Here is a 25,236-nt window from a genome sequence, read left to right on the forward strand (position 1 = left end):
AAGTCTGATTATACTAAAACATAGCCAGTAGTAAGACAACTGGAAAAATGAAATAACTGTAATTATTGGTCTTTTTAATCAAATATTATATTTCAGACAATGCAAGAAATATAATTGGATGTTAACATTTGACAATTAAAGTCTTACAAGTTACATAGATGCTTTTATGAGCAAACACTATTTTAATATAATAAGTTAACCAATCTTGCTTATTGTACTCAGTATTGCCTAGTTGAACATGTACCATAGTTCTCAATATTTTGATACCAAATATCAGCTTTTTTCAACAGAAATTCTTTAGTATTTTCATCTGAAATATTCTAAAATATTTCTTTTTATATCTTTTATTTATTACAAATTCTGCTTTTGCAGTCATAAAAGAACAAGAAACATTATTATAGAATATAGTGAATTTCTTCATTTGCAGTTATAGGCATCTTCACAGACCAATTTGCAAATGCAAGCGACTGCAAGAGGCAAGATAGAAATAAATGAGAAATGAAGGCTTTTAGTGAAAAGATTCAGTCTGTGCTATCTAACTTGCAAGTTAAGCTATTTGGGAAAACCTCAATCATTCAGATGAAGCAGGATGCAGCTCCATTCTGCCCCATGCAGGCTAAAATCTCATCCATTTTGCTGGATAGATGAGATAGAAAACTGAGGATTTTTTTGTTTTGGAACAGTAGATATAGATTTTTTTCTTCTTCTGTTCAATCTTGTTCGATTCTCAGAGATGGATAAGTCCACACAGTTTCCTTGGCATGAAGTTTCAGAAATAGTTTTCCATTGCCTCCTTCCTAGGATTGAGAGAAAATAACTGGCCCTAGGATATCCCAGCTGGCTTTATGCCTAAGGTGGGACTAGAACTCGTGGTCTCCTGGTTTCCAATCTGATGTCTTAACCACTACATCAAACTGTTGTAAAGTAATTAAACTTATTTTATACATATTTGCATTCAATTAGCTACTGTTTTAAAATAATTATTGTCATATGAATAAATATGCATAATATTCAGCTAATGTCCTGTGCATAAATAACAAAGAAATATATTGACTAATATCTGCAAGAGCAGCAAAAATGTTAATAAATTGAGTGTCTTTCCCAATTATCTGCTTATTTTCTGATGCACCAGATTATATGATGATTTAGAAAATATTTTGAGTGCATAAGCAGAAATATAGATGGGTGGATGATTTGCCAGAAGTTATCTTGTTTCTAATACAAATAAAAAAACCAAAATGGCAATGTCATTAAATATATCATTTTCTGCAATTCTTAGTACCTTCAATGTGTATTGTATACAATTTTTGTTTTTCAGGTTAACCATGTCATATCCATCAAATATTATAACTTATTTCTATAGTGATAGTTTAAATATCTGATATAGGACCAATTTTTGGAATATTATGTAATGATTTAGCATATGCTGTCAAAAAGAATGTAAAAAATGAATAGAGAAGGACTTCTATAATATTGTAGTTTCAAACTGATACAACCAATATCTGCTGCATGATCACTGTTAATAGCACGCTAATAGAAATGGAACGAATCTTGACACCATTGAAAGACTTATTCAGATAGCATTACTTCATTCCCAATTCCCATAAATTCTGACTTTGATTGTGATACTGAACCATCTATCCTATAAAAACATAACTGAGTTCAGATAGGAGGCAAGAACACAGAAAGGAAAAATCCACTATCTGCAAGGATAATCTCATAGGGATATGTAATCTTGAAGTTTCAGTCTCAGTAATTAGGGCTGATAAGACACTGTCTATGCTTGGTCAAAAGCTGAGATCATGTCCATTTAAGATGTCATTCAAATGCTATTAAGTGCAGGAAAAAAGCTTTCCATTAAAGCCTCATGAGCGTCAAACTGTATTGCACTTGACTGCTGGAATCCTTAATCTGTTGTTTCATACTGACCATGTTTCTACTTTATCCTTTGAACTTCACTTGTCTTGACGATAGTGTTGCCCTTTGAATTGAGTACATTGGTAGGAAATGCAAGATTTAACTTAGCTTGAATTAGATTGTGCTGTTAATTAATTGGGAATACTGCACTAATTTATCACTTTCTGCAAATTAATAGTCTTAGTCATAAGGCCATACAACATTGGTGTAATAATTATCAGCAATTGTATATTATGTGGTAGGTTACCATATATATTTACATTATGAGTGCTAACGACACATTGTACTCTCTCCTCAGTCACGTTATCAAAAAGTGATATCAGTGATAGTACTAGCTTGAGAGTCAGGGCATAATGATATCCCCGTTTTCCTTTTAATGACACAAATTATACAGTGAAGAAGTATGCTTTCATTAATCATTATTACCTCTTTTATTTGCACTGAATAAAATATTCAGTAGAGTGTTTTAAATAAATCTAGAGCATCATGCTGAATTTCATGAATAAATTATCAATATGATATTAAGCAAGCTGAAAAGTATGTTCAGTTGTCCTTAATTTACAATAGTCAATAATAGGCTACTTCTACTGACTGCTAGCTGCTTGCAATTTGGCAGTTCAAATCTTACCAGGCTCAAGGTTGACTCAGTCTTCCATCCTTCCAAGATGGGTAAAAATGAGGACCCAATTGTTGGGGGCAATATGCTGACTCTGTATACTACTTAGAGAGGGGTATAAAGCACTGTAAAGCAGTATATAAGTCTAAGTGCTATTGCTAATAGTTCATACAGTGACTGTTCAAAGTTAGAGTGGCACTGAAAAAAGGGAATTATGATCTGTATTTGAAGTTATGGCCACTGCAGCACCCTGCAGCCATGTGAACAAAATCCAGGCACTTGGCAATCCCCCAGCTCTTATGGCTAATTGCAAGGATGCTGTAACAACTCTCCTCACCTTCCCCTTCTTCTAACTCTGCTGGAATCCTTGGACCGATGCCTAATCCGCAGGTTCCATGCAGACCACAGGCCTATTTCCCACTCCAACCTCCTCTCCTTCATCATATCTTGCTTCATTTATCTTTTCTGGAGATTGCCTTGGGCAAGAAGAGGCAGCCAATCTCCTGGGTGGCCTTTCTATACAATAGCTAAATGGTACTTTCCCAGAAATTGTCACCACCACTTTATGCCATCATAGAGGAGGTGCCAGCTTGGGAGAGGATCAAACAATTGTAACATGGTAACCTTAGTTAGGAACCCTTGATGTTGTTGTATATTACTCAATACCTTTTGAATTCTGTGTGACTAAATTAGGATTGAAATGAATAGAAGAGTTGCTATTCCAGTTTCACTCATCATGCAAAAAAGGCCTCAACGGTAGTTTTTACCGAAAAGCTTTACTACTGGAAATGAAATAATAAATAGTGAACCTCCACAATAGAAAATGGCTTTTTTTTTTCAAATTTACTAGTGCACCAAGATTCTGAAGTACTTTTAAATTTGTTTGGGAAAATCTGCAGGAAATGGTCAGTAGGAATGATTCTGACCAGATACAAATCTTGCAGAATGCTTTCCTATCTTCAAAACTGTTATGTGGATTACTTCACTTTTATTATCAGAGCTGGATTTCCCAAGTATCCTATTATACTTAGGGATGATGAATTAAGAAGACTTGTATCCAGAAGAATGAAAGAATGTTCTTCATTTTGTGAGGCTAAAATAATCCCTATTCAGTCAAATAAGATTGATTTAAATTTCACCTTTAGAGAAGAGATGAAGTGGTTCTGCCTGGCTAAGAAAGTATTTGTGGTTTCTACATCTAATATAATAATAAAAAAAAAAGTTATTATCTGACAAAGCAATATTCAATCCAATTATTCTAGTCCTGGAAGTTTCCTGTTCCTACAAGTGATGGTGAATCATGCAAATAATCTCCTAGAAGAAAAGTTATTTTTGTATAAACTTGAAGATTTATGTTCATAATATTACATTTGTTTGTAGAATATTGTGGATCCAGGGCCAAATCACACAACCAATTTTGGGATTTGTGTGTGATGAATGAAACATTTACACTGTGAGATTATTCTGTGGAGGATTTTCTGCACATGGCTAAAAAGAAATGTATAGCGCTACTAATGAGGGTTATAGGGAACAATTCCACAATTTTATTATGTGAGAATTCAGAAAAAATATAATTTGGTTTTTTAAAATGTGAGTTATTCCATTCTAATAAATATTCTAAAATTCATTTCAATTTGTTTTTCTTTTCTTTTTTATATGCATCTAGAACACTATCTTGGACTTTCAACACAAATATATTTTAAGGAGCATTATTATTCAGTTATTCTGAACAACTTGCTTCTGCCTTCTTTCCCAGGAAGTGTGTAGAGAGCTTTGGTGTCTCAGCAAAAGTAATCGCTGTGTTACCAACAGTATTCCAGCAGCTGAAGGTACTCTTTGCCAAACTGGGAGCATTGAAAAGGGGGTAAGTTTAAATGTCTCTTAATTTTCTTTAGGGCACAGAAAGTTTCAGAAGGCCAAAGAGGATTATTAAATGTTATGTAAGAAATAATAAGCATAAATAGAGCACCAACAAAATGGAATGTTCATTTTAATTCACTTTTTAATTATATATATATCTTAAATTTTTATTTTTATTTTTTGATGTGGTCTCATTATGTGATTTTTATTGAGCCACGGTGGCGAAGTGTTAGAGTGCAATACTGCAGGCTACTTCTGCTGACTGCTGGCTGCCTGCAATTTGGCAGTTCAAATCTCACGAGACTCAAGGTTCATTCAGCCTTCCATCCTTCCAGGATGGGTAAAATGAGGACCCAAATTGTTGGGGTCAATATGCTGACTCTGTAAACCGCTCAGAGAGGACTGTAAAGCACTGTAAAGCAATATATGTCTAAGTCCTATTGCTTGCTATTGCTAAACAGATAATACTATCTAAGAATTCTCAGCTGTGGCTTGTTTCCATGCTTTTGTTCTGAAAGCATAATCCTGTTATAATGTTCTTCCAATATGTGAGATGCTATGGGGGAAAAAATTAAGTAATTCAAATGAAATGGTCCAGAACAATTTCTCTCCCTTGTAATTTGGATTTAATTTAATGTAATATAAATACCAATCCATGGTATTTAACTAAATAGCAAAACATACACAGACACACCATCACATTTTTCTCTAACAGAACCTTGAAAATCATCAAATTCCTATTGAATTTATTGAAGAAAATGAATAGAAACTGTATGCAGAAGAAGGTATCAAACTGATATTTTGAAATGCAGTGACTGCTAGCCCTTTGTAACAACACTGTGTTTCTGTTATTATGCATGTACAAGTTTCAACTACTCTGGTAGTAGTAAGGCATGAACATGCATTTCTATTTTGTCTGTTGATTCTTAACAGCAATATATCTTGTTATAAATTTGACTCCCACAATTTTGCAGTTTTTCTCTATTTTTTAATGTATCAAGCTTTCTTGAGTGTTGCTTATTTTTTCTAAGTAGGCAGAGGGAATGTTGGCAGGTTTGGGTAGGTTGGAATATTTGTTTCTAAATAATATGAGGAAAATCTTAGAGCATCCAGAATTATTACTTGATATTTGCACTCCACATATTTGCAGAAGTGAGCTAAAGCACTTGGTTTCCTTTGAAGCATTTGTGTAAACATCCATTCATTTAAAAGAGTAGACTTCTACAAAGATGGAAGTGTTCTCAGTATACTGATTCTGTTGGTCTGATTCTGTGGAACAAATATGTGCAATGACATCTATTAATTAAAAAGCATGCTTTGCATGTTGAATTCAGATGAGGTAAAAACCAGAGTACCTATATATGATATAATCTTAGACTCCAGTGAAACAATATCAACTATTCCCTCTCATTTGAGCGTTTTGTCAAGGAATTCGTACATTCTATTGTTATATGATTAACTTGCGGTAGATGTTCAAATAAAAAGCTGAGCAAGACAATCCGGACTTTATGTGTTTCTGTGTTATACAATACATGTAACACATGAACGAGAGTAAGGTGCTAGCATTTTCTCATGCCTAGACTTTAGGAAATGTATGCAAGGGCAATCCTGGGGCTTTGCTAAAATATTACATCCCTTTTCAGATTTTTAAAACAAATCTAGTTTCAAAGATGCTATTGTTCTTTTGGATTATATAGCTATTTAAATTAAAAAAATAATTGTTTCCTACCACGTTGAAGAAGATAATGTCTTTAAGTCACCGAGTGTAGGTAAAAGCAGAGAAAAAAAAAGAGAGAGTTTTAGGTAGGCGTTCAAGTCAAAGGAAAGAGGGCAAGTGGAAGAAGAAAGTTGAAGAACCAAAGAAATAGAGACTATACTCTATTGAGCAAGGAAGGTGAACTTGATGGACATACGTAGGCTCCATTGCCTAGGCAAAAGGGGCTTGCATGTATACATCTTCCTTTTTCTCTACAATGGCTGACTGATTGCTGCTGCTGGCTGTGTGTGACGAGATTACTTGCTGCTGACCTAGTTGAAGACGTTTCAAAGGACATATAAGGAAACCAGTTCCCCAGAGAGTAAGATCCCTGAATTAGCAAATTGGGGAGTTTTATGTGGAATTATGCAAGGAATTGCCAATTATCAATCAACGTGGAAAACAAAGGAAGATTAGTGATGATCTACAAGGTATGTACTGTTTGAAGAAATTCAAGATGACATATTCTGGAAGTACTAACTTGTGTCCTTGCTAGAGGAAAAAAGTAAAAGGTCTTAATTTTTAATTAAAACACATCATGGAAAGTGATAAATTCTTGGCCAGGAGATGTAAAATTTCACAGGAAAGGCAGAGAAGGAAAATACCAGAAAACATAAAAAAAGAAGGCTGGTGGAAGTACAATATGTAGCCCAAAGAAACAAGTTCAAAAGGCATTTGATAATACTGGAATTCAACTATTGATATTCAGCTGCTGCTTTTGGAGAGAGTTCATGACTACCTGAGCATGCCAATTCTGGCTTCATGGAACAAAATGGAAAATATACCGGCCCCAGTGGATCAAACAAACCAAGAACCACTCTGGGAAAAAGAGATGAGGTAAAAACCCAGAGTACCTATATATGATATAATCATATTGTTGTGACATGTGATTCCCTGCTCAGACAGTTTGAGACTAGCATACACAGACCTGGTATGACACTGCAGATAGTATGTTAATCTACTGTTACTCATACTTTCTAAAGATTTACATGAGAATTAATGACACTGTGAAAAAACTTTGAAAATATTGTTGACAATTTCATTTGAAATTTCTTCTGAAGATGGAAGAAATCACCTAATCCTTATTGACTGGGAGGTAATGGTTGAAAAAGTGAAGGTGCCTTGAACATTGGGAGAAAGGGACCATGTTATTCATAATACAGGTGAAACTCGAAAAATTAGAATATCGTACAAAAGTTCATTTATTTCAGTAATGCAACTTAAAAGGTGAAACTAATATATGAGATAGACTCATTACATGCAAAGCAAGATAGTTCAAGCCGTGATTTGTCATAATTGTGATGATAATGGCTTACAGCTCATGAAAACCCCAAAACCACAGTCTCAGAAAATTAGAATATTACATGCAATCAATAAAACAAGGATTGTACAGAGAACAATATCGGACCTCTGAAATGTATAAGCATGAATATATACTCAGTACTTGGTTTGGGCCCCTTCTGCAGCAATTACTGCCTCAATGTGGTGTGGCATGGAAGCTATCAGGCTGTGACACTGCTAAGGTGTTATGGAAAACCAGGATGCTTCAATAGTGGCTTTCAGATCTTCTGCATTGTTCGGTCTCATGTCTCCCATCTTTCTCCTGGCAATGCCCCATAGATTCTTTATGGGGTTCAGGTCAGGCGAGTTTGCTGCCCATCAAGCACAGTAATCCCACGGTCATTGAACCAGGTTTTGGTGCTTTTGGCAATGTGGGCAGGTGCCAAATCCTGCTGGAAAATGAAGTCAGCATCTCCATAAAGCTCATTCTGCGGAAGGAAGCATAAGTGCTCCAAAATCTCCTGGTAGATGGTTGCATTGACCCTGGACTTAATGAAGCACAATGGACCAACACCAGCAGATGACATGGTTCCCCAAATCAACACAGACTGTGGAAACTTCACACTGGACTTCAAGCATCTTGCAGTGTGTGCCTCTCCATTCTTCCTCCAGACTCTGGGTCCTTGGTTTCCAAATGAGATGCAAAACTTGCTCTCATCAGAAAAGAGGACTTTGGACCACTGAGCAACAGACCAGTTCTGTTTTTCTTTAGCCCAGGTAAGACACTTCTGACGTTTGTTGTTCAGGAGCGGCTTGACAAGAGGAATACAACATTTGAAGCCCATGTCCAGGATCCGTCTGTGTGTGGTGGCTCTTGATGCACTGACTCCATCCTCAGTCCACTCCTTGGGAAAGTCCCTAACACTTTTGAATAGCCTTTTCTTGACAATCCTCTCCAGTCTGTGGTCATCCCTGCTGCTTGTGCACCTTTTCTTCCACACTTTTCCCTTCCACATAACTTTCTATTAATGTGCTTTGATACAGCACTTTGGGAACATCCAACTTCTTTTGCAATTACCTTTTGAGGCTTTCCCTCCTTATGGAGGGTGTCAATGATGGTTTTCTGCACAACTGTCAGGTCAGCAGTCTTTCCCATGATTGTGATTCCTACTGAACCAGACTGAGAGACCATTTAAAGGCTCAGGAACCCTTTGCAGGTGTTATGGCTTAATTAGCTGATTAGAGTGGGACACTTTGAGCCTAGAATATTGAACCTTTTCACAATATTCTAATTTTCTGAGATTGTGGATTTGGGGTTTTCGTGAGCTGTAAGCCATAATCATCTCAACTATGACAAATCACGGCTTGAACTATCTTGCTTTGCATGTAATGAGTCTATCTCATATATTAGGTTCAACTTTTAAGTTGCATTACTGAAATAAATGAACTTTTGCACGATATTCTAATTTTTCAAGTTTCACCTGTATACTGTACAGGGGAGCAGATACGTATTTGGATTCAGAAGAGCAAAGCAAGATACTGATGGTATACTTCAAACAATTCATACTAAAAGGAAAAATGGAGTATATTTAAAGAAAACAATGGAGATATACACAGAACTTTCTAAAATGATAAAAGGAAACAGGGATATATATATATATAGAAAATGAAGTCAGGCACTACAGCCAGAAAAGTGATACAAAACAGTTGCCAGAAATTGCAGATTGTGATAGAAAACCTAATGAGGAAAGAGCTGAAGCTTGTGAGAAATGCCCCCCAAAAAACAAAAACAAAAAACACTTTTCAGATATGTCAGGAATAAAAGAAAAAGGAGAAAGTCTATACAGTAGCAAGAGCGAACTAGTAACGGTGATGGCAGTAAGGCAGAATGTCTTAACTTATATTCTACATCTGTTTTCTCTCAGAAGAGAAAGGAAGCCTTAGCTGGCCATCATTGTGCCACTAATGGGAGGAAGAGCTGCAGCTCAGGATAGACAAGGAAAAGGTAAAAGATTACTTAGCTAATTTGAATGAATAGGTTACTGAAGAAACTAATGGAAATTATTGTAAATCACTAAGGGTAATCTTTGAAAATTCATGATGAACAGGCAAAATCCCAGAGGATTGAAGGAAAGCAAACATTATCCCTATCTTCAAAAAAGAGAAGGACAACAACTTGGCAAAATAAAATCCTGTCAGTTGAGCAAGGTCCCCAAACAGATCATTAAGCAGAATATTTATTAGCACTTGGATAGGAATGCAATAGTTAACAAGAGTGAATATAAATTTGTCATGAGCAAATTATGTCATATTCAATTCAACTCCTCTTTTTGTAAAATTAGTTGTTTAATAGATCATGATGGAAGATATGCTTAACTGGACACAGTATTCCAAATGGAGGCTGTGCAGGGTAGACTAGAGCAGAATAATTATTTCCTATGACCTGAATTCTGTTTTCATATTAATAACCCTGCCCCCATATATCACTTGTCTTTTTACTGGTTGCATCATAGTACTGGCTCATGTTTAACTTGTGATTAACAAGGAAAACCAGATCCTTTCATATGAAATACTGCCAAACCTGGCTTATCTCATCCTATACTTGTGACTTATATTTTTCCTACAAAAATGCAGTTTACATTTCCCCTGGAGGTTTAAATTCCATCATATTCATTACAGCCTGTCTGGACTTTTATGAATCTTCTCTTTTTCATCTAAAGAATTAGCTACTATCCCAATTTTGTGTAATCTGCAAAATGTTTAAGTGTTCCCTCAACTCTTTCATTCAAGTCATTGATAATGTTGAACAGCACAGGGACCCAGGACAGAAACTGGAGCACTAGATACTTCTCTCAAAGTTGAAAGAAATTCAAGCAGATAAGTTGTAGCTTAGTTATTTTAAAAATATATTAATTGCAATAGTATAAGAAACGAATACATCTTCTGTGCTATATATATATTCTGACTTAATTCAACTGACAAAAGAGCAATCTGAGTTACCTCATTATTCTATGCATCCTATGACACATTTCCATTTACTTTAGAGCCAATTGCTTAAATATGAGTCATTTGGAGATAGCTAATTCCATCCCTGAATCCCACAACTTTCTGATTATTCTTGTTTATTTGTCTTGAATTAAATTCAAATTGCTTACTAAAGAAACCAGACATTTGACCATACTTGTAAACTAGACAGTTTAAATTCTTTAGCAAAACTTTAGCAAACTCAAGATCAACTTGGAAAAAATACATTCATCTTCAATTAGTGATAGTCCTGAGACTAGGCAGCAGAACTAAGTATACACTAATCCTTATCACCCTTCAGGGAATCAAAGAGCACTGGATGTTCTCACATCACATAATTATAAGGAGAAAAGAAACAACTATTAAGGATTAGTAAGAGGATTAAAATGGCCAATGTGTATGTATAGATCGTTGAAAATTTCCCCCCACCCCCATATTTCTAAGTTATTATGGTGATCATTTGATTGAAATGTATATCTTTTTAAAATGGTTTGATTTGATGCATTATTTTAAAAGGAGAGTATATAACTTGATTCAAATATTTGGACTGGCATTATTTAGTGGTTACTTGATACCTTATTTCGTATTTCAGAAATATTGTTAAATGTGTAATTTGTTCCCCTCTTCTGTGACACTTGGATCCTCTCAGCCAAAGCAAGTATAGGATATTAGTCAAATATTATTCAGCACATCTGGATATCATGCTATAGTATGACAATTTTACTTTTGCTTTGGGTATGAGATTGCACTTGCGGTTTTGATCAGCATTCTCTGCTTATACAGCAGCAGAGCAAATTGTAGCCTATGATTTGGACTAGTCTTTGATGACTATTGAATCATAGTTGCAAATAATGGTGAACCCTGAAAACTTTTCAATTATTAGACAGTGAAAGGAAGGCAAAGCAAATATTGCTCTAATCTTTAAAAGAAAAAAGGGGGAAATGATTGATCAGTCATTGTGATCTGACATCTCAGAAGTTTCTGGATCATACCATAAGGTGACCCATCTGTTACCATGTTGGACAACTCTTAATATTTACACAAAGTCAACATGAATGCATTAAGATCAGATTTTGAAATACTAATTTTATTTCATTTTTCCATCAGCTAACTCCTTTAGTAGGTTGTGGAAATGCTGTAGACCTATTTTAACTTCAGGAACACCATTGGCGTTCCTGAATACCATTTGAGGACATTCTATCAAACAAGACAGTTACACAGATACAGATACAGATACAGATAATCAGAGTTGGAAGGGGCCTTGTAGGTCATCTAGTCTAACCCCCCGTCCAAGCGGGAGACCCTACACCATTTCTGACAAATGGCAGTCCAATCTTTTCTTGAAAGTCTCAAGTGATGGCGCTCCCACAACTTCCAAGGGCAAGCTGTTCCATTGGTTGATTGTTCTCACTGTCAGAAAGTTTCTCCTTGTTTCTAGGTTAAATCTCTCCTTGTTCAGTTTCCATCCATTATTCCTTGTCTGGCCTACAGGAGCTTTAGAAAATAGCTTGACCCATAGCTTGACCCATAGGAAAAATGTCATATTGATTTGAGAGGGTGTACATCTAGTTTGAATTATACTCTTCAACATTTCCTTATCAACACTGAATAAGGTATCAATTGAAATGCTGCAGATCAGATTCTAGTATTCTTCAATATTTTCATTAATAGCTTATATTAAGAAATATGAATTTTTATGAAAGATTCAAATAATAAAAAAAAATTATAAAAGAATGTGGAAGAGACAAATTTCAAAAGGAAATTGTGAATGTGGGGAATGGCAGACTCTAATTAATAAAAATCAATAGAGATAAATATGTCAGTCCTCACTAAAGAGAAATGTACTCTTTTAAGAGCAGGCATTCTGTCAGCTTCAGCCCCACAATAAAGTTGGTAGGATGATGATTGGCATGCACAAGACCCTGCAGCTGGCAGTGGCACAGTTTTGCAGATAAGGGATGTGGATGTGAAGGCTGAAGATAACGGATGTGGATGTGTAAAATAAGCTGAGATTGTGCCTGCTTCACAGCTGTATCTGTGTTTGCTGCACCTCATCGCAGAACTATTGTTGGAGTTCCCGAATGTTGTGGTACTTGGAGATTTCAATTGAGGAAGCAGAACAAGAATTTATGACTATCATAACAGCCAGGATTACCCAAAGGTTTCTGGGGCCCTGCATATATAGGATGCCACATATTGGAACTATTTTTTTTTAATTTGGAGCAATTGAGATATGATATGAAAATCAGGAATCAATTAATGATTTCTGGTATTCTTGCTTCTCTCTTAGCTCCAAGCACTAGAAAGTGCAATTCGATTATCACATTAAAGCACTAGATGGCTCAGGTCATGGAAAGTTTCCAGTACATCTGTTTTTTTAATGATATCACCAGCATCTTGAATATAAGAAGAGATAGAATAATCTTACTGATCCTCTACCTTTAATATTTTATTTCTATAATTTAACATAATTTTTACAAATATTCTAATCTGGCTTCTTGTATCTGTTTTAGATATATATGAATTGTTTTAAATATACATGAGAATTTTCTGTTTCAAAATATTTTATATTTGTCACCAATCATTTTAGTGTCCTTTTTGTATTATGATATTTGTATAGATCTTTGGGGCGGAAATGCATTTTTCAAAATGTATCAGGCAAATAAAAACTTTTTTTACTGGCATTTGGGATTTCTCCCTTTCTTCTTTGTTCAGTGACATTATAATGACACTATAATACACTGCATAATATCATTACATGATGGATATATGTGGCAAAAGTGGTTTGCAAAAACAAAAACATATGTCGAGATATAGTGAATGACGTTAGATTCACCTACATTTCCTTTTCTTGTTTATACACTTATTTTATTGTTTTCTTCTTTTTTATGCTTATAAATTATTCAAAAGGTGAATTGTGTGATGTATGTATGCATATAGGTAAGACAAATAATGCAAAATACTGTTTTCATAGGAAAAAGATATGTTTAATTTTATGCATTCAATTTTATTAAGCAAAATAAAACAGGTAGATTTTTGTTTTAAATTAGGACTTTATTATTTTGCTTAATATGTGAATAAGTTATTTAGTTTAAGTAATATATTTATGTAACCTAATGTCTCATAATTTTAATAACAAAAATCAGATTTAAAACTTTGATGATATTTGTTTTAATATTTCACTCCAGATAATCATATACACTGTGAAAATTTGGCCAGTTAATATGTATAAAGATTTGGATTGCTTCTAGTGTCTTGGCATTATTTTTATTATGTTCCCAAAATAAGTGTTAATTAAATAGTTTATCTTCCATTGTAACATCACTTCTATTTCAGTATGCTTTTTTTTTAATGGAGAACCTATAGTAAAGAGCTCTTACAAAGATTCTTAACTGAAAAGTTTTCTTTGTTGTTCTGTTAAAGCCGGGTGTCAAACTCATATTGTCACGGTGGCGTCATGTGACGTATTGGGACTTTTCCCCTTCACTAAACTGGGTGTGGGTGTGGCCAGCACGTGACACATCCGGCCCACAGGCCGGGAGTTTGACAGCCCTGTGTTAAATAATGCAGCCCGAATACAGGTGTGTTTTAACACTCTTTGAATGAATCTTAATATTTAAATAAGATTTTAAATCTGTTGGAGTTCATTTTAACAAGAGATAGTAAGGCTGTTTATGAACTGAAAAAATGCTAGCTTATTAATTTTTTACATATGTTAGGACTTTATGATTCAGTGTTGGAAAAAAATTAAAACAAATAACATTTCCCTGCACTTATAACTAAACAAGGTTAAATCAAATAAAACTTATATATGTTAGCAGTGCAACGAATGTTGATGCCTAATGTTGGTTATTTATATACATATATATACATATATACATATATACATATATACATATATACATACATACACACACACACACACACACACACACACACACACACACACACAATATATATATATATATATATATATATATATATATATATATATATATATATATATATATATATATATATATTGCCTTGAATATTTTATTAATCAAAAGCTAATTCTTTGTTTTTTATGATATCTTTTCAGTGGTGTTATCAGGGAGAATGTGTCCCTTTTGGCACTTGGCCTCAGAGCATAGATGGAGATTGGGGTCCCTGGTCCATTTGGGGAGAATGCAGTAGGACCTGTGGGGGAGGAGTCTCATCATCCATAAGGCACTGTGACAGTCCAGCGTAAGTAGCTAAAGTAAGCCATCGCCAGCAAAAGAGACATATTTGGAAATTATTTTAAATGTGGATTAAAAATGTCAAAATGCTTCTGTGCTATATCAATCTACTTTTAAAACAAAAACTCATATCAAACACCTAGAAAAATATTACTCTTTACATACTTTAAAATGTTTCATGTTTGATTATATGCAGTACAAATAGATTTTACATGTTATACTTAACAGATAATTTATTTCTCCATTTTTTAAATCTCAGAGTTAATTAATTCCTTTTAATGTAGATTCTCTCAAATATCAAACATCAACATTACCCAACAGCCTCTCCCATTGCAAAGAATTGGAGAAATCTGGATTGTCCCAAAGATGATTTTTCTAAACCGCAACTGGACTTTCTTGTTTTTTTTTCTTTGAAAATGTTTTGCTTCTCATCTAAGAGGCTTATTAGACCCCTGATGCATCTGGCTAATTCCTCAACTCTTAGCTTCTCCTGCCATACAATTTGATCCGTTTCTAATCAGTTTTTAGAGAATTATCCTAAAGCAGAATATTTAATTAATTTCAAACTTTCTGTTGACTTGGAAAGAATAAAAAGATAAATACAGTATTTGACAAACCTTTTCAGACCAACATCTTTTCTTACTTTTTCTTAGTATGGAAAGAATTATGGGAACTTTGCAGCTGGCCTCTACATGAGATTGCCTTGCACCAATTGTCAGACTGAACTGATAATTATTTATTGAATTTTACATAATTATGTGCAAAGCTTGCTATCTTCATGCATTTTTGTTTCTCTTCAGCACCTTTGCTATTTTCCAACCTTATGTTTACATCTTCTGTTTTATTCTTATCATTTCATTAAAAAGTTTTCTTTCCATATTTTTTGTGATTCCTCAAAAACTAGCCAAAATGTTACGTGAAACAACTTTACTTACTGAGCTAATTCATATAACATGTTTCTTTTACTCACATCTTTTATAATCATTTCTAGATTTATGTTAATAGGGAAACTATTTTTCAAACTGCGTTGTTAAATTCCAGTAATTGCAATAATTGGGAAATTCTGGTTATGCCCAGAATTTATAATTATATAATACAAATATTACAGTTATTCCCATGTTTCTCCATACCACACTTGTGAGGTAATTATAAAATGTGAAACTTAGTCGTTGGCAATTTAACTCAGACCAGGAGGTTACAGAGCACAAAAAGCTGAAAACGAGAATTTAAAAAGGATTTATATGGATAGGCTATTTATATTGACAATAAATATACAAATATTGTGTGCCTTACATGCTTTCTGTCAGCTGAAACTTTGATTTTCTGATTAGATAGATTTATTGTTATAGAAATGGCTAGTTTATAAAAGTAAAAAGTTGAGGTTTGATGTTAAAGTCAGAAGTCAACACTTTTTTATTCTTTTCCCCCTCCCCTCCTCACTTTTCTTTCTTCCCCACTGTGTCCTACTATTTATTTTTGTATTTTATTCTATAATCTAATAACATATTATAAAATTAAGAAAAATTGTTTTCCTCCTAAACCAGTCCCTGGTATCAAACATTGGGGGCCATTGACCTTGAATACAGGTAGTCCTTGATTAATGAGGGATCAGAATTTCTATCACTAAGTGATTCAGTCATAAACCACAATATCATATGACTATTGTTTAGCAAGAGCAGTTTTGGCAAGTCCCGGTTACTGTCATTAAGTGAGTCATATGGATCATTAAGTGAAGACCACATGTGACTGAAAGTTCTGACTTCCTGCTGGTTTCTCCATTGACTTTGTGTGTAGATGACAGGGAAGAAAAAACCTTTCAAGTAGTCTAGAGAAGAAGCACACCGAGAAGTAGGCTCTACTTTATTACAAAGTTACAGTAAACGAATCTTGCAAGTGTACCCCCCATTACTTTTACAGTCCAAAAAACTAGGACAGGTGTCTTCTGAGACATTTGACCCACCAACATTCCTTCTGCAGGATAGGCTGCCACTTTTCTGACCATTGTCTTGATTGTGGCTCTTATTCCTGTCTCCCAAGTTTATTCTTACATACCATTGCACCATTGCAGAATTTTTCAAACCCACTTACTAACGCCCATAGCCTAACAGTTAGGAGTTATATTCAGTACACCGATACCCAGTCAGAGAATGTATTTGTAAATCATCTTTTTAAATAAAATGTATCTTTCTTCTTGATATATAACTGAGGTCTTCAGGGACTGCAATATCAATGTATAAGGCATTTAGCTCATATACATAACCTCTTATTTATTTTAATAGCAGTGCTGTTTAATAGAAAATATTTTTTTTTAAATGATTAATTTTAAACATTTCCTGAAGTAGCAAGTAAATAGGTCTAAATGAAACAACTTGTTGAAATGGAACATTATAAACTATATTTCTTTGTCAATATTACAGACTTTTACTGGTGCTGAATTCAGGTGTTTATAATTTAACTAATTAGAAGAAAAATAAGTATCTACATTTTAAAAATAGTGATAAACCTAGAAACAAATATTGAATAAAATATTTTAAGTTTAAAATCATTTATGAATATTTCTGCCATCTATATTAATAGTGGTCCAGTCTAAAGTTCTTGAAAAATATTATGTATGTATGTATGTATGTATGTATGTATGTATGTATGTATGTATGTATGTCTATATATACATATATTTTGTATATTCATAAAATTTAAACACTTTCTTCCAGACCTTCTGGTGGAGGAAAATATTGCCTTGGAGAAAGGAAACGATATCGCTCTTGTAACATTGATGTGAGTAGATCAAAATTAACTTGAAATCTAATCAAATGTACCTGTATATTGGTAAGAATTCTGTTATTTATTTAGCATATGGTGATTTACAGAAAGCCTCTGCTGTATCAGAAACAATAGATGTTTGGCAGCTGATGGGACCCGGAGGTAGCCACCAAGGCACTTCTAGCTTGAGGGGTATTAGTCAATGACATCACTATTGCCCTGGGACCCAATGGGGAAGTGAAAGTCATTTGAAGACCAAGATATTTGCTTATTTATTTAAAATGTTTATACAGCAACCCATCTTATATCAAACTCTTATATTTGGGTGTTCTAAAGTGAAATGATTTGCTTGAAATAAATTTGCCATGTATCAGCATTCACTATTCTTTTTGTAATTTAAAACGCATTACTCCCTAAAATTCTAAATATTCATAAACAGAATCATATTGGTTACATATTTACTTCAAAAACAAAGTGATTTTCTTTCTCCCTCCTTTGACTCTTTTCATTTTGGGGCCTCATGTAAATAAATTCTACTGTGTAGATTTTTTATTTGCTGTTTTGATGGATTACATATTTGTTATTAAAACTGAGAGAAGCAGAATCATTTATTAAAACAGAAGACCTGATATCTATCAGATGGAAAAATATTCAATTGCAGTTAAGTGCTTTGTTCCAGTTCCTAGCTTTTGGACTGCCTCGGAGTTTAATTTAACAACAACAACAAAACTATATGAAACATAAAAGAAATTTAAGCTAAAACGCCATAAATAAACAAATGATAGTTTTCCTATCTCCCTCAAGTAGTCCAGGGAGATCTTGGAAATCCTGAATACATATGGATACAACCGTCATATATATAACCCTGAGATGGGAAATTGATAAAGCTTCAACTGACAAGAGTACAGCAGCTTGTTGTTGGAGCCAAGTCAATATAATACAAGTACTCTAGTCTATCACATATATTGATCACTAATTGTCATGCCCCTGGTGGAGACTGAGGAAGAGGAAGAACAGGGAGTAGGAGTGTGGCTCCAGAGGTGGTGGAGAAGGCTGGGGAAAGGCAGAGGAGGATCCAGGCCCATCCCCTATCCATTTTAGGTCACGCAGGGAGGAGAGGATCAGGGAAAAGCGAAGTCTACTCAGGAGGAGATTACGATGATGATCCTCCTCGTGGCTTGCAGCTGGGAGCTATGTATATAAGTTTGTAACTATGTAGCCAGAATTTCTGGAGTCAAAGTTTACTGTTTTCTTTGAAAGAGGTTTATCTTTGCTGGTGTTCTTCCCATGGACTCTCCTTGGTTATCTTCCTAGAATGTATGATTAATTATCTTAGCTTGCTTCGGAACTCTCGTCAATGTGGTTTGTTTTGGTTTTCTTTTTGCCTCATTATTTACTTTTGTGACTTTAAACTGTGCCTAATAAAACAGTGAAGTTAAGTTGAAGGCATTATTGGACTTTAATGTATGTTTTGGGTTTTGGGTTATTTTGAGAGACTACGGGTCATCACATTTTGACTCCAACTTATTTTTGCTTTTTGTGGGGTGACCATGGATCAGCTCAGAGCAGAGATTGCCCAATTAAGCCAGCAAGTGGCTCTTTTGACTGCACAGGTGGCACAAATGCAAGCTGCCCGGCCATGCCAAAAATGCCCAGTGGCAGATAAATTTGATGGTTCGCTGGCCCAATTTCCAGCATTTTTTGGGCAGTGCCAGCTTTACATGAGCCTTCGGCCTGAGGACTTTCCCACTGACCGGGATAAGGTGGGGTTTTTGATTAGTTTGTTGTCAGGCTCTGCAGCATGTTGGGTGATGCCTCTGTTGACCCAGCCCAACCAGGTGTTGGACAATTACGCCGAGTTTTGCCGTCAGTTTCAGGCCATGTTTGGGGACCCTGTTCAAAGCCAAACAGCAAACAGACGTTTGAGAGAGTTGAAGCAGGGGCGTGGCTCACTCATGGATTATATTGCTAGTTTTTGGATGGTTGTTCAGGATGTACAGTGGAATGAGGCAGCACTATTAGACCAGTTCCAGGAGGGTTTGTTGTCGGAGCTCCTAGATGAGTTGGCACGCACTGAATGCCCTCGCACCCTTCAGGAGCTCATGCATCTGTGTCTTCGTATCAATGCTAGACTTCAGCAGTGATGGGTGTGACGACGGACAGAGACTGTATCTGTTTCCAGCAAGACAGCGCCCTTTGGAGGAACCCATGCAGTTGGGGGCTGGCTGCCCTCGCCTGACTCAATTAGAAAAGGATAGATGTCGTCGTGATGGTTTATGCCTCTATTGTGGCAATCGAGGCCATTTTGCGGCCAAGTGTCCTGTTAAGACATCCACAGCAGCGACGCCTGCGATGGCGGAAAATGAGCATTGCTTGGCCTATGGGGGTCTGTAGGTCAGGATGTAAAATCCTTAGGCCCGCCATCTTAACCAACCTTGCCATCCTCGCCACCTTTGACATCTCCACCACAATTGTCATTGGTGAAGCATCTTGTGCTGACAGCAAGTGTGTTCGTGCCTGGTGTGGGAACAGTGTAGATCCAAGCCTTGGTCGACTCAGGGGCCACAAACTCAGGGGCCACAGCCAATTTCATGGATGCTCATTTTGTAGAGCAGTGGTTCGTTCCTCAGCAACAAGTGTCCCCACCAGTAATGGTAGAGACGATTGATGGTCGGCCCCTTCATTCGGGACCTGTGGTTCCTGCAACCAAACCCTTTGCATGCATATTGGGCAGCATGTAGAGGAAACCGTGTTCTACGTTACCGCAGTGCCTCATTTTCTGGTGGAATGATTACAGGCCCATGATCCACAGATTGTCTGGTCATCTGGAGCTGTGCAGTTCCTTGATAGGAAGTGCACCAACCATTGCTTGCGCTCCTGTGCAGGAAGTGTGGCTACGCCCATGGACCTGGATCTACCTGCGGAGTTGGTGGACATTGCTGATGTGTTTGGGGAGAAGGAGGCGGACCAGTTGCCTCTGCATCGGACATATGACTGTCCAATCGACTTGTTGCCCAATGCAAAATTGCCGGTGTGTCGGATATATTCCCTGTTGGAACCAGAGTTGGCCGCGTTGCGGGATTATATTGACAAGAACCTCTGGAAAGGGTTTATCCAGCCTTCTACCTCCCCATTGGCTGCACCGGTGCTTTTTGTAAAAAAGAAATCGGGGGAGCTATGTTTGTGTTGTGATTACCACAAGTTGAATGCAATCACAGTGAGGAATCGGTACCCGCTTCCCCTCATCCCTGAACTGATTGAGTGGCTTCGTCAAGCTAAGTTCTTTATGAAGTTGGACTTGCATGGGGCCTACAATCTGGTTTGCATTTGTGCAGGGGAAGAGTGGAAAACAGCTTTCCGGACGAGGTACGGGCATTTTGAATATACCATGATGCCTTTTGGATTAACCAATGCCCCAGCTGTGTTCATGCATTTCATGCACGATGTTTTCCGTGATTTGTTGGATCAATTCATGGTCATTTATTTAGATGACATTTTAATTTACTTAGACTCCCTGCAGGAACACTGGCAACATGTGCGGCTGCTGTTGCAACGTTTGCGTGATAACCACCTGTTTGCTAAGCGTGAGAAGTGTCAGTTTGCACAAACCACGATTGACTTCTTAGGACATAGTATTTCACCTGCCAGGGTGGAAATGGACCCGGAAAAGATACAATCATTGCAGGTGTGGGAACCTCCATAGTGGGTTAAGGATGTGCAACGACTGTTGGGGTTCGCAAACTACTACCGCACATTTATTCCCCGCTTTGCTGCCTTGACTGCTCCCCTTTCTAATTTGCTCAAGAAGGGGGAGAAGTTCCATTGGGGTGCTGAGGAGCAGGCAGCTTTCGAGGCGTTGAAAGTCACCTTTGCTTCCGAGCCTATCCTCAAACACCCTGATCCAGGCCAGCCATTTGTGGTGGAAACAGATGCTTCCAATGCGGCTGTTGGTGCGGTGCTCCTCCAGGCCTATGATCCCGCAGGCACCTTGTTCCCGTGCACTTATTATTCCTGGAAGTTGTCGGCTCCAGAGCGCAACTATACGATTTGGACTAGGAGCTATTGGCAGTTAAGGTCGCTTTTGAGACATGGCGGCACCACCTGGAGGGGACTCGTCACCAAATCAAGGTTTGGACGGATCATCACAATTTGGAACACCTACGTACAGCTCGGACATTGAACCAGCATCAGGTGAGATGGTCCTTATTCTTTGCTCAATTTGATTTCGGGGTGACCTATGTTCCAGGTGGAGGGAATCAACGCGCCAATGCCCTATCTCGGAAGCCCGAGTATACCCGAAGGGAGGATAAAATCTTGCCCTGGACGGTGATTCCGTTGGAGCGGTTTGTGGCCACCGAGGAACCTGTGGACCTCCGAGTGAGGATTCAGGAGGCACAGTGTTAGGACCCATTTGTGGCAGCTCGACATCGAGAATTGGATGAGAATGGGAGACAAGAGACCCCTTGGGCATATATTGGGGACCTGCTGCAGTTCCGTGATCGCATTTACATGCCTGGAGGTCCTCTTCATGGCCTTATCCTACGTCAATGTCATGATAGTCCGGCGGCGGGACACTTTGAGGTGTTCAAAACACTGCACCTCATCTCTAGGACATTTTGGTGGCCGAGATTTAAACATGATGTGTCGGGATATGTGGCGTCCTGTGGGATCTGTCGCCAAGCCAAGTATGCTCCTGGTGTGCCCCCTGGTCTCTTGCAGCCCTTGCCCACGCCAGAACGACTGTGGGGGGCAGTTTCATTGGATTTCATCATTGAGTTACCACCATCGAATGGTGCCACAACCATTTTGGTGGTGGTGGATATGTTGACTAAAATGGCTCACTTTATTCCATGTGCGGGTCTTCCATCGGCCAAGATAATGGCTCAATTGTTTATCTCCCATGTTTTCCGGTTGCATGGGTTACCAGACTGCATGGTATCAGATCTGGGGGTACAATTTACGGCATGCTTCTGGCAGACCCTACTTGTGAAACTGCAGGTTCAGACGTGTCTGTCTTCTGCTCATCACCCCGAAACTGATGGGGGGACAGAGAGAGTGAATGCTATTTTGGAACAGTACCTCTGGTGTTTCAGCAATACTCAACAAGACAATTGGGTGGAAGTGCTGCTGGTGGCAGAATTCACTTATAACAATGCTCAACATGCATCCACCCATGTGCCCCCTTTCTTTGCTAACTATGGGTTTCATCCATGACTTTTTTCTTTAGCCCCATCTGATTCCCCAATTCTGGCAGTGGATACGTTCTTGCAGGAGTTAAAAGCTGTGCACCACATAGTCCGCGATCAACTAGAGAGAGCCAAGGAGGACTATAAACGGTTTGCAGACCGACATCGTCGCGATGTTCCACCTTTAGCGGTAGGTGATTGGGTTTGGCTCTCTACTCAATACTTACCAACGACGTGACCATCGAAAAAGCTCGATCACCGTTACTTGGGACCCTTTCCGGTCGAGGCGGTGATCAATCCTTTGGCTTATCATCTCTCCCTGCCACGGACCATGCGTATCCATCCTTTCATCATTCCCTGTTAGTCCCTGCCTCGGCCGACAGTCCGCATAGACCGGCTCCATCACAGCCGACCCCAGTAGCCCTTCTGGGAGAGGAGGAGTACGAAGTGGATAGCATCTGAGATTCACGCCAGTTGCGAGGCCAATTTCAGTAATTGGTGGCATGGAAAGATTATGGACCAGAGGACTTCACCTGGGTCGATGCCAATGATGTTCATGCTCCTCATTTGGTCCAGGACTTTCATGCTCGGTTTCCTCAACATCCTCGTCTGCCTGCTCCTGGGGGAGCGGGCCATGCGGGGGGGAATAATGTCATGCCCCTGGTGGAGACTGACTCTGAGGAAGAGGAGGAACAGCCAACAGGGAGTGGGAGTGTGGCTCCAGAAGTGGTGGAGGAGGCTGGGGAAGGGCAGAGGCCAGCTGAGCAATCAGAGGAGGATCCAGGCCCATCCCCTATCCATCCTAGGTCACGTAGGGAGGAGAGGATCAGGGAAAAGTGAGGTCTACTCAGAAGGAGATTATCATGATCCTCCTCGTGGCTTGCAGCTGGGAGCTATGTATATAAGTTTGTAACTGTGTAGTCAGAATTGCTGGAGTCAAAGTTTACTGTTTTCTTTGAAAGAGGTTTATCTTTGCTGGTGTTCTTCCCATGGACTCTCCTTGGTTACCTTCCTAGAATGTATGATTAATTATCTTGGCTTGCTTCGGAACTCTCGTCAATGCGGTTTGTTTTGGTTTTCCTTTTGCCTCATTATTTACTTTTGTGACTTTAAACTGTGCCTAATAAAACAGTGAAGGTAAGTTGAAGGCATTACCGGACTTTAATGTATGTTTTGGGTTTGGGGTTATTTTGAGAGACTACGGGTCATCACACTAAGTCAACTCACAGTATCAGATTATTTAAAGAAGTATTAAGCTGCTCAAATTTAATGTAGCTTTTTTCCTTGATATATTTAGATTTCACATTAACAAAGTTATTCATAAAAGTAGACACTTTTGCTGAATTTCTATAGATATTCATATATGGATTAGTCCATATTTACTAGATACAGTACTTTTCTTATATGAAATAAACATGCTATTTGTTACTATTTTATATTGAGTAAACCCACTAAATTCACCATGGCTTTCATTTATGCAGGATACATGCATAATGGATGAAAGGTATAACATTTTACATGTGTTTTTACAACGAGATCCTGAGTTCTTAACGACTCAGCTGTATTTTTAAAGTAATATATTCATTGATATTTTAGACTAATTTATAAAAAAGACTATGTGAAACCATACCCTTATTTAAAATGAAAAATAGATCACATCACTGATTTTATAAGTTAGTGATAGCTTGCAAGACATTCAGTCTGCTTAAAAAGGCTGTTAATTTTGCATCTGTGATAACTGTCTTATATTTAATTAAAATGCACTTCATGTATATATTTAAATTTCAAGTTCATCATTTTTTCATTTTTGTTTTTATTTAGCCATGTCCTCTTGGAGTCCGTGATTTTCGAGAAAAACAGTGTGCAGACTTTGATAATATGCCATTTCGAGGAAAATATTACAACTGGAAACCATATACAGGAGGTATGTGAAGTTCTGTAATCTTAGCTATGATCAGGCTGTAGGTCCTGCCCAGGGATGGCAGGATATTAATTTCTCCTAAGAGGACCTTGAGAATATGGATATATGCACCAGGGTTTTAAAGGGCTTTTAGCTTTGATATAAGAAAGCTGTTTCAGAATGCTGAAGGGCATGAGCAGAACTTTAAAATAGTTGCTTCTTTTCCTTGGATCCTATAGCACCATGATGGCGAACTTATGGCATGTGTGCCAGAGGTGGCACGCAGAGCCTCTCTGTGGGTATGCGAGCTGTTGCCCCAGCTCAGCTCCATCGTGCATGTGTGTGTGTCTCCCGCTGGCCAGCTAGTCTTCAGGTCTCTGCCATGCATGTGGGGGGGACGGGGCACATATGCAAGGGGGCGGGGCACCTGCATGGGATGGGGTGCATGTCAGGGAGATGTGCACATGCATGGGGTGGGGCACATGCATGGGGGACGTGCGTGCATTGCATTTTGGGGATGCACGCACACGGGCGTTGGGCATTCAGTGCTGAAAAGGTTAGCTGTCACTGCTATAGCAATTTCAGAAGGTAGTTATTTGATATCAGAAAAGATGAAGTTGCTTTAAAGAGTTGAAGGCATGTGTCATGTTCTATTAACATCCCCTCCATGTTCTTTGAAGATCCTTTTTCAAATTATTTCTGAAGTACTGCATAAT

The 25,236-nt window shown here is 37.6% G+C and overlaps 1 protein-coding gene across 4 annotated transcripts in view; it reads left to right on the forward strand.

Annotated features, from left to right (window-relative positions):
• The window catches only part of ADAMTS6 (ADAM metallopeptidase with thrombospondin type 1 motif 6), a 142,072-nt gene that overhangs the window by 78,873 nt on the left and 37,963 nt on the right, over positions 1-25,236 (forward strand). For all 4 annotated transcript variants that reach the window (XM_026670542.2, XM_087958364.1, XM_087958365.1 and 1 more), the window contains 4 exons: positions 4,290-4,397; positions 14,536-14,681; positions 17,386-17,449; positions 24,442-24,544. In XM_026670542.2, the coding sequence (XP_026526327.1) occupies positions 4,290-4,397; positions 14,536-14,681; positions 17,386-17,449; positions 24,442-24,544 (421 nt within the window). The remainder of the gene's footprint in view (positions 1-4,289; positions 4,398-14,535; positions 14,682-17,385; positions 17,450-24,441; positions 24,545-25,236) is intronic.

The sequence above is a fragment of the Notechis scutatus genome, chromosome 2 (genome assembly GCF_049901735.1).
Source record: "Notechis scutatus isolate UNSWTSFEM ecotype Mainland chromosome 2, rNotScu1.2, whole genome shotgun sequence".
NCBI classification, from domain to species: domain Eukaryota; kingdom Metazoa; phylum Chordata; class Lepidosauria; order Squamata; family Elapidae; genus Notechis; species Notechis scutatus.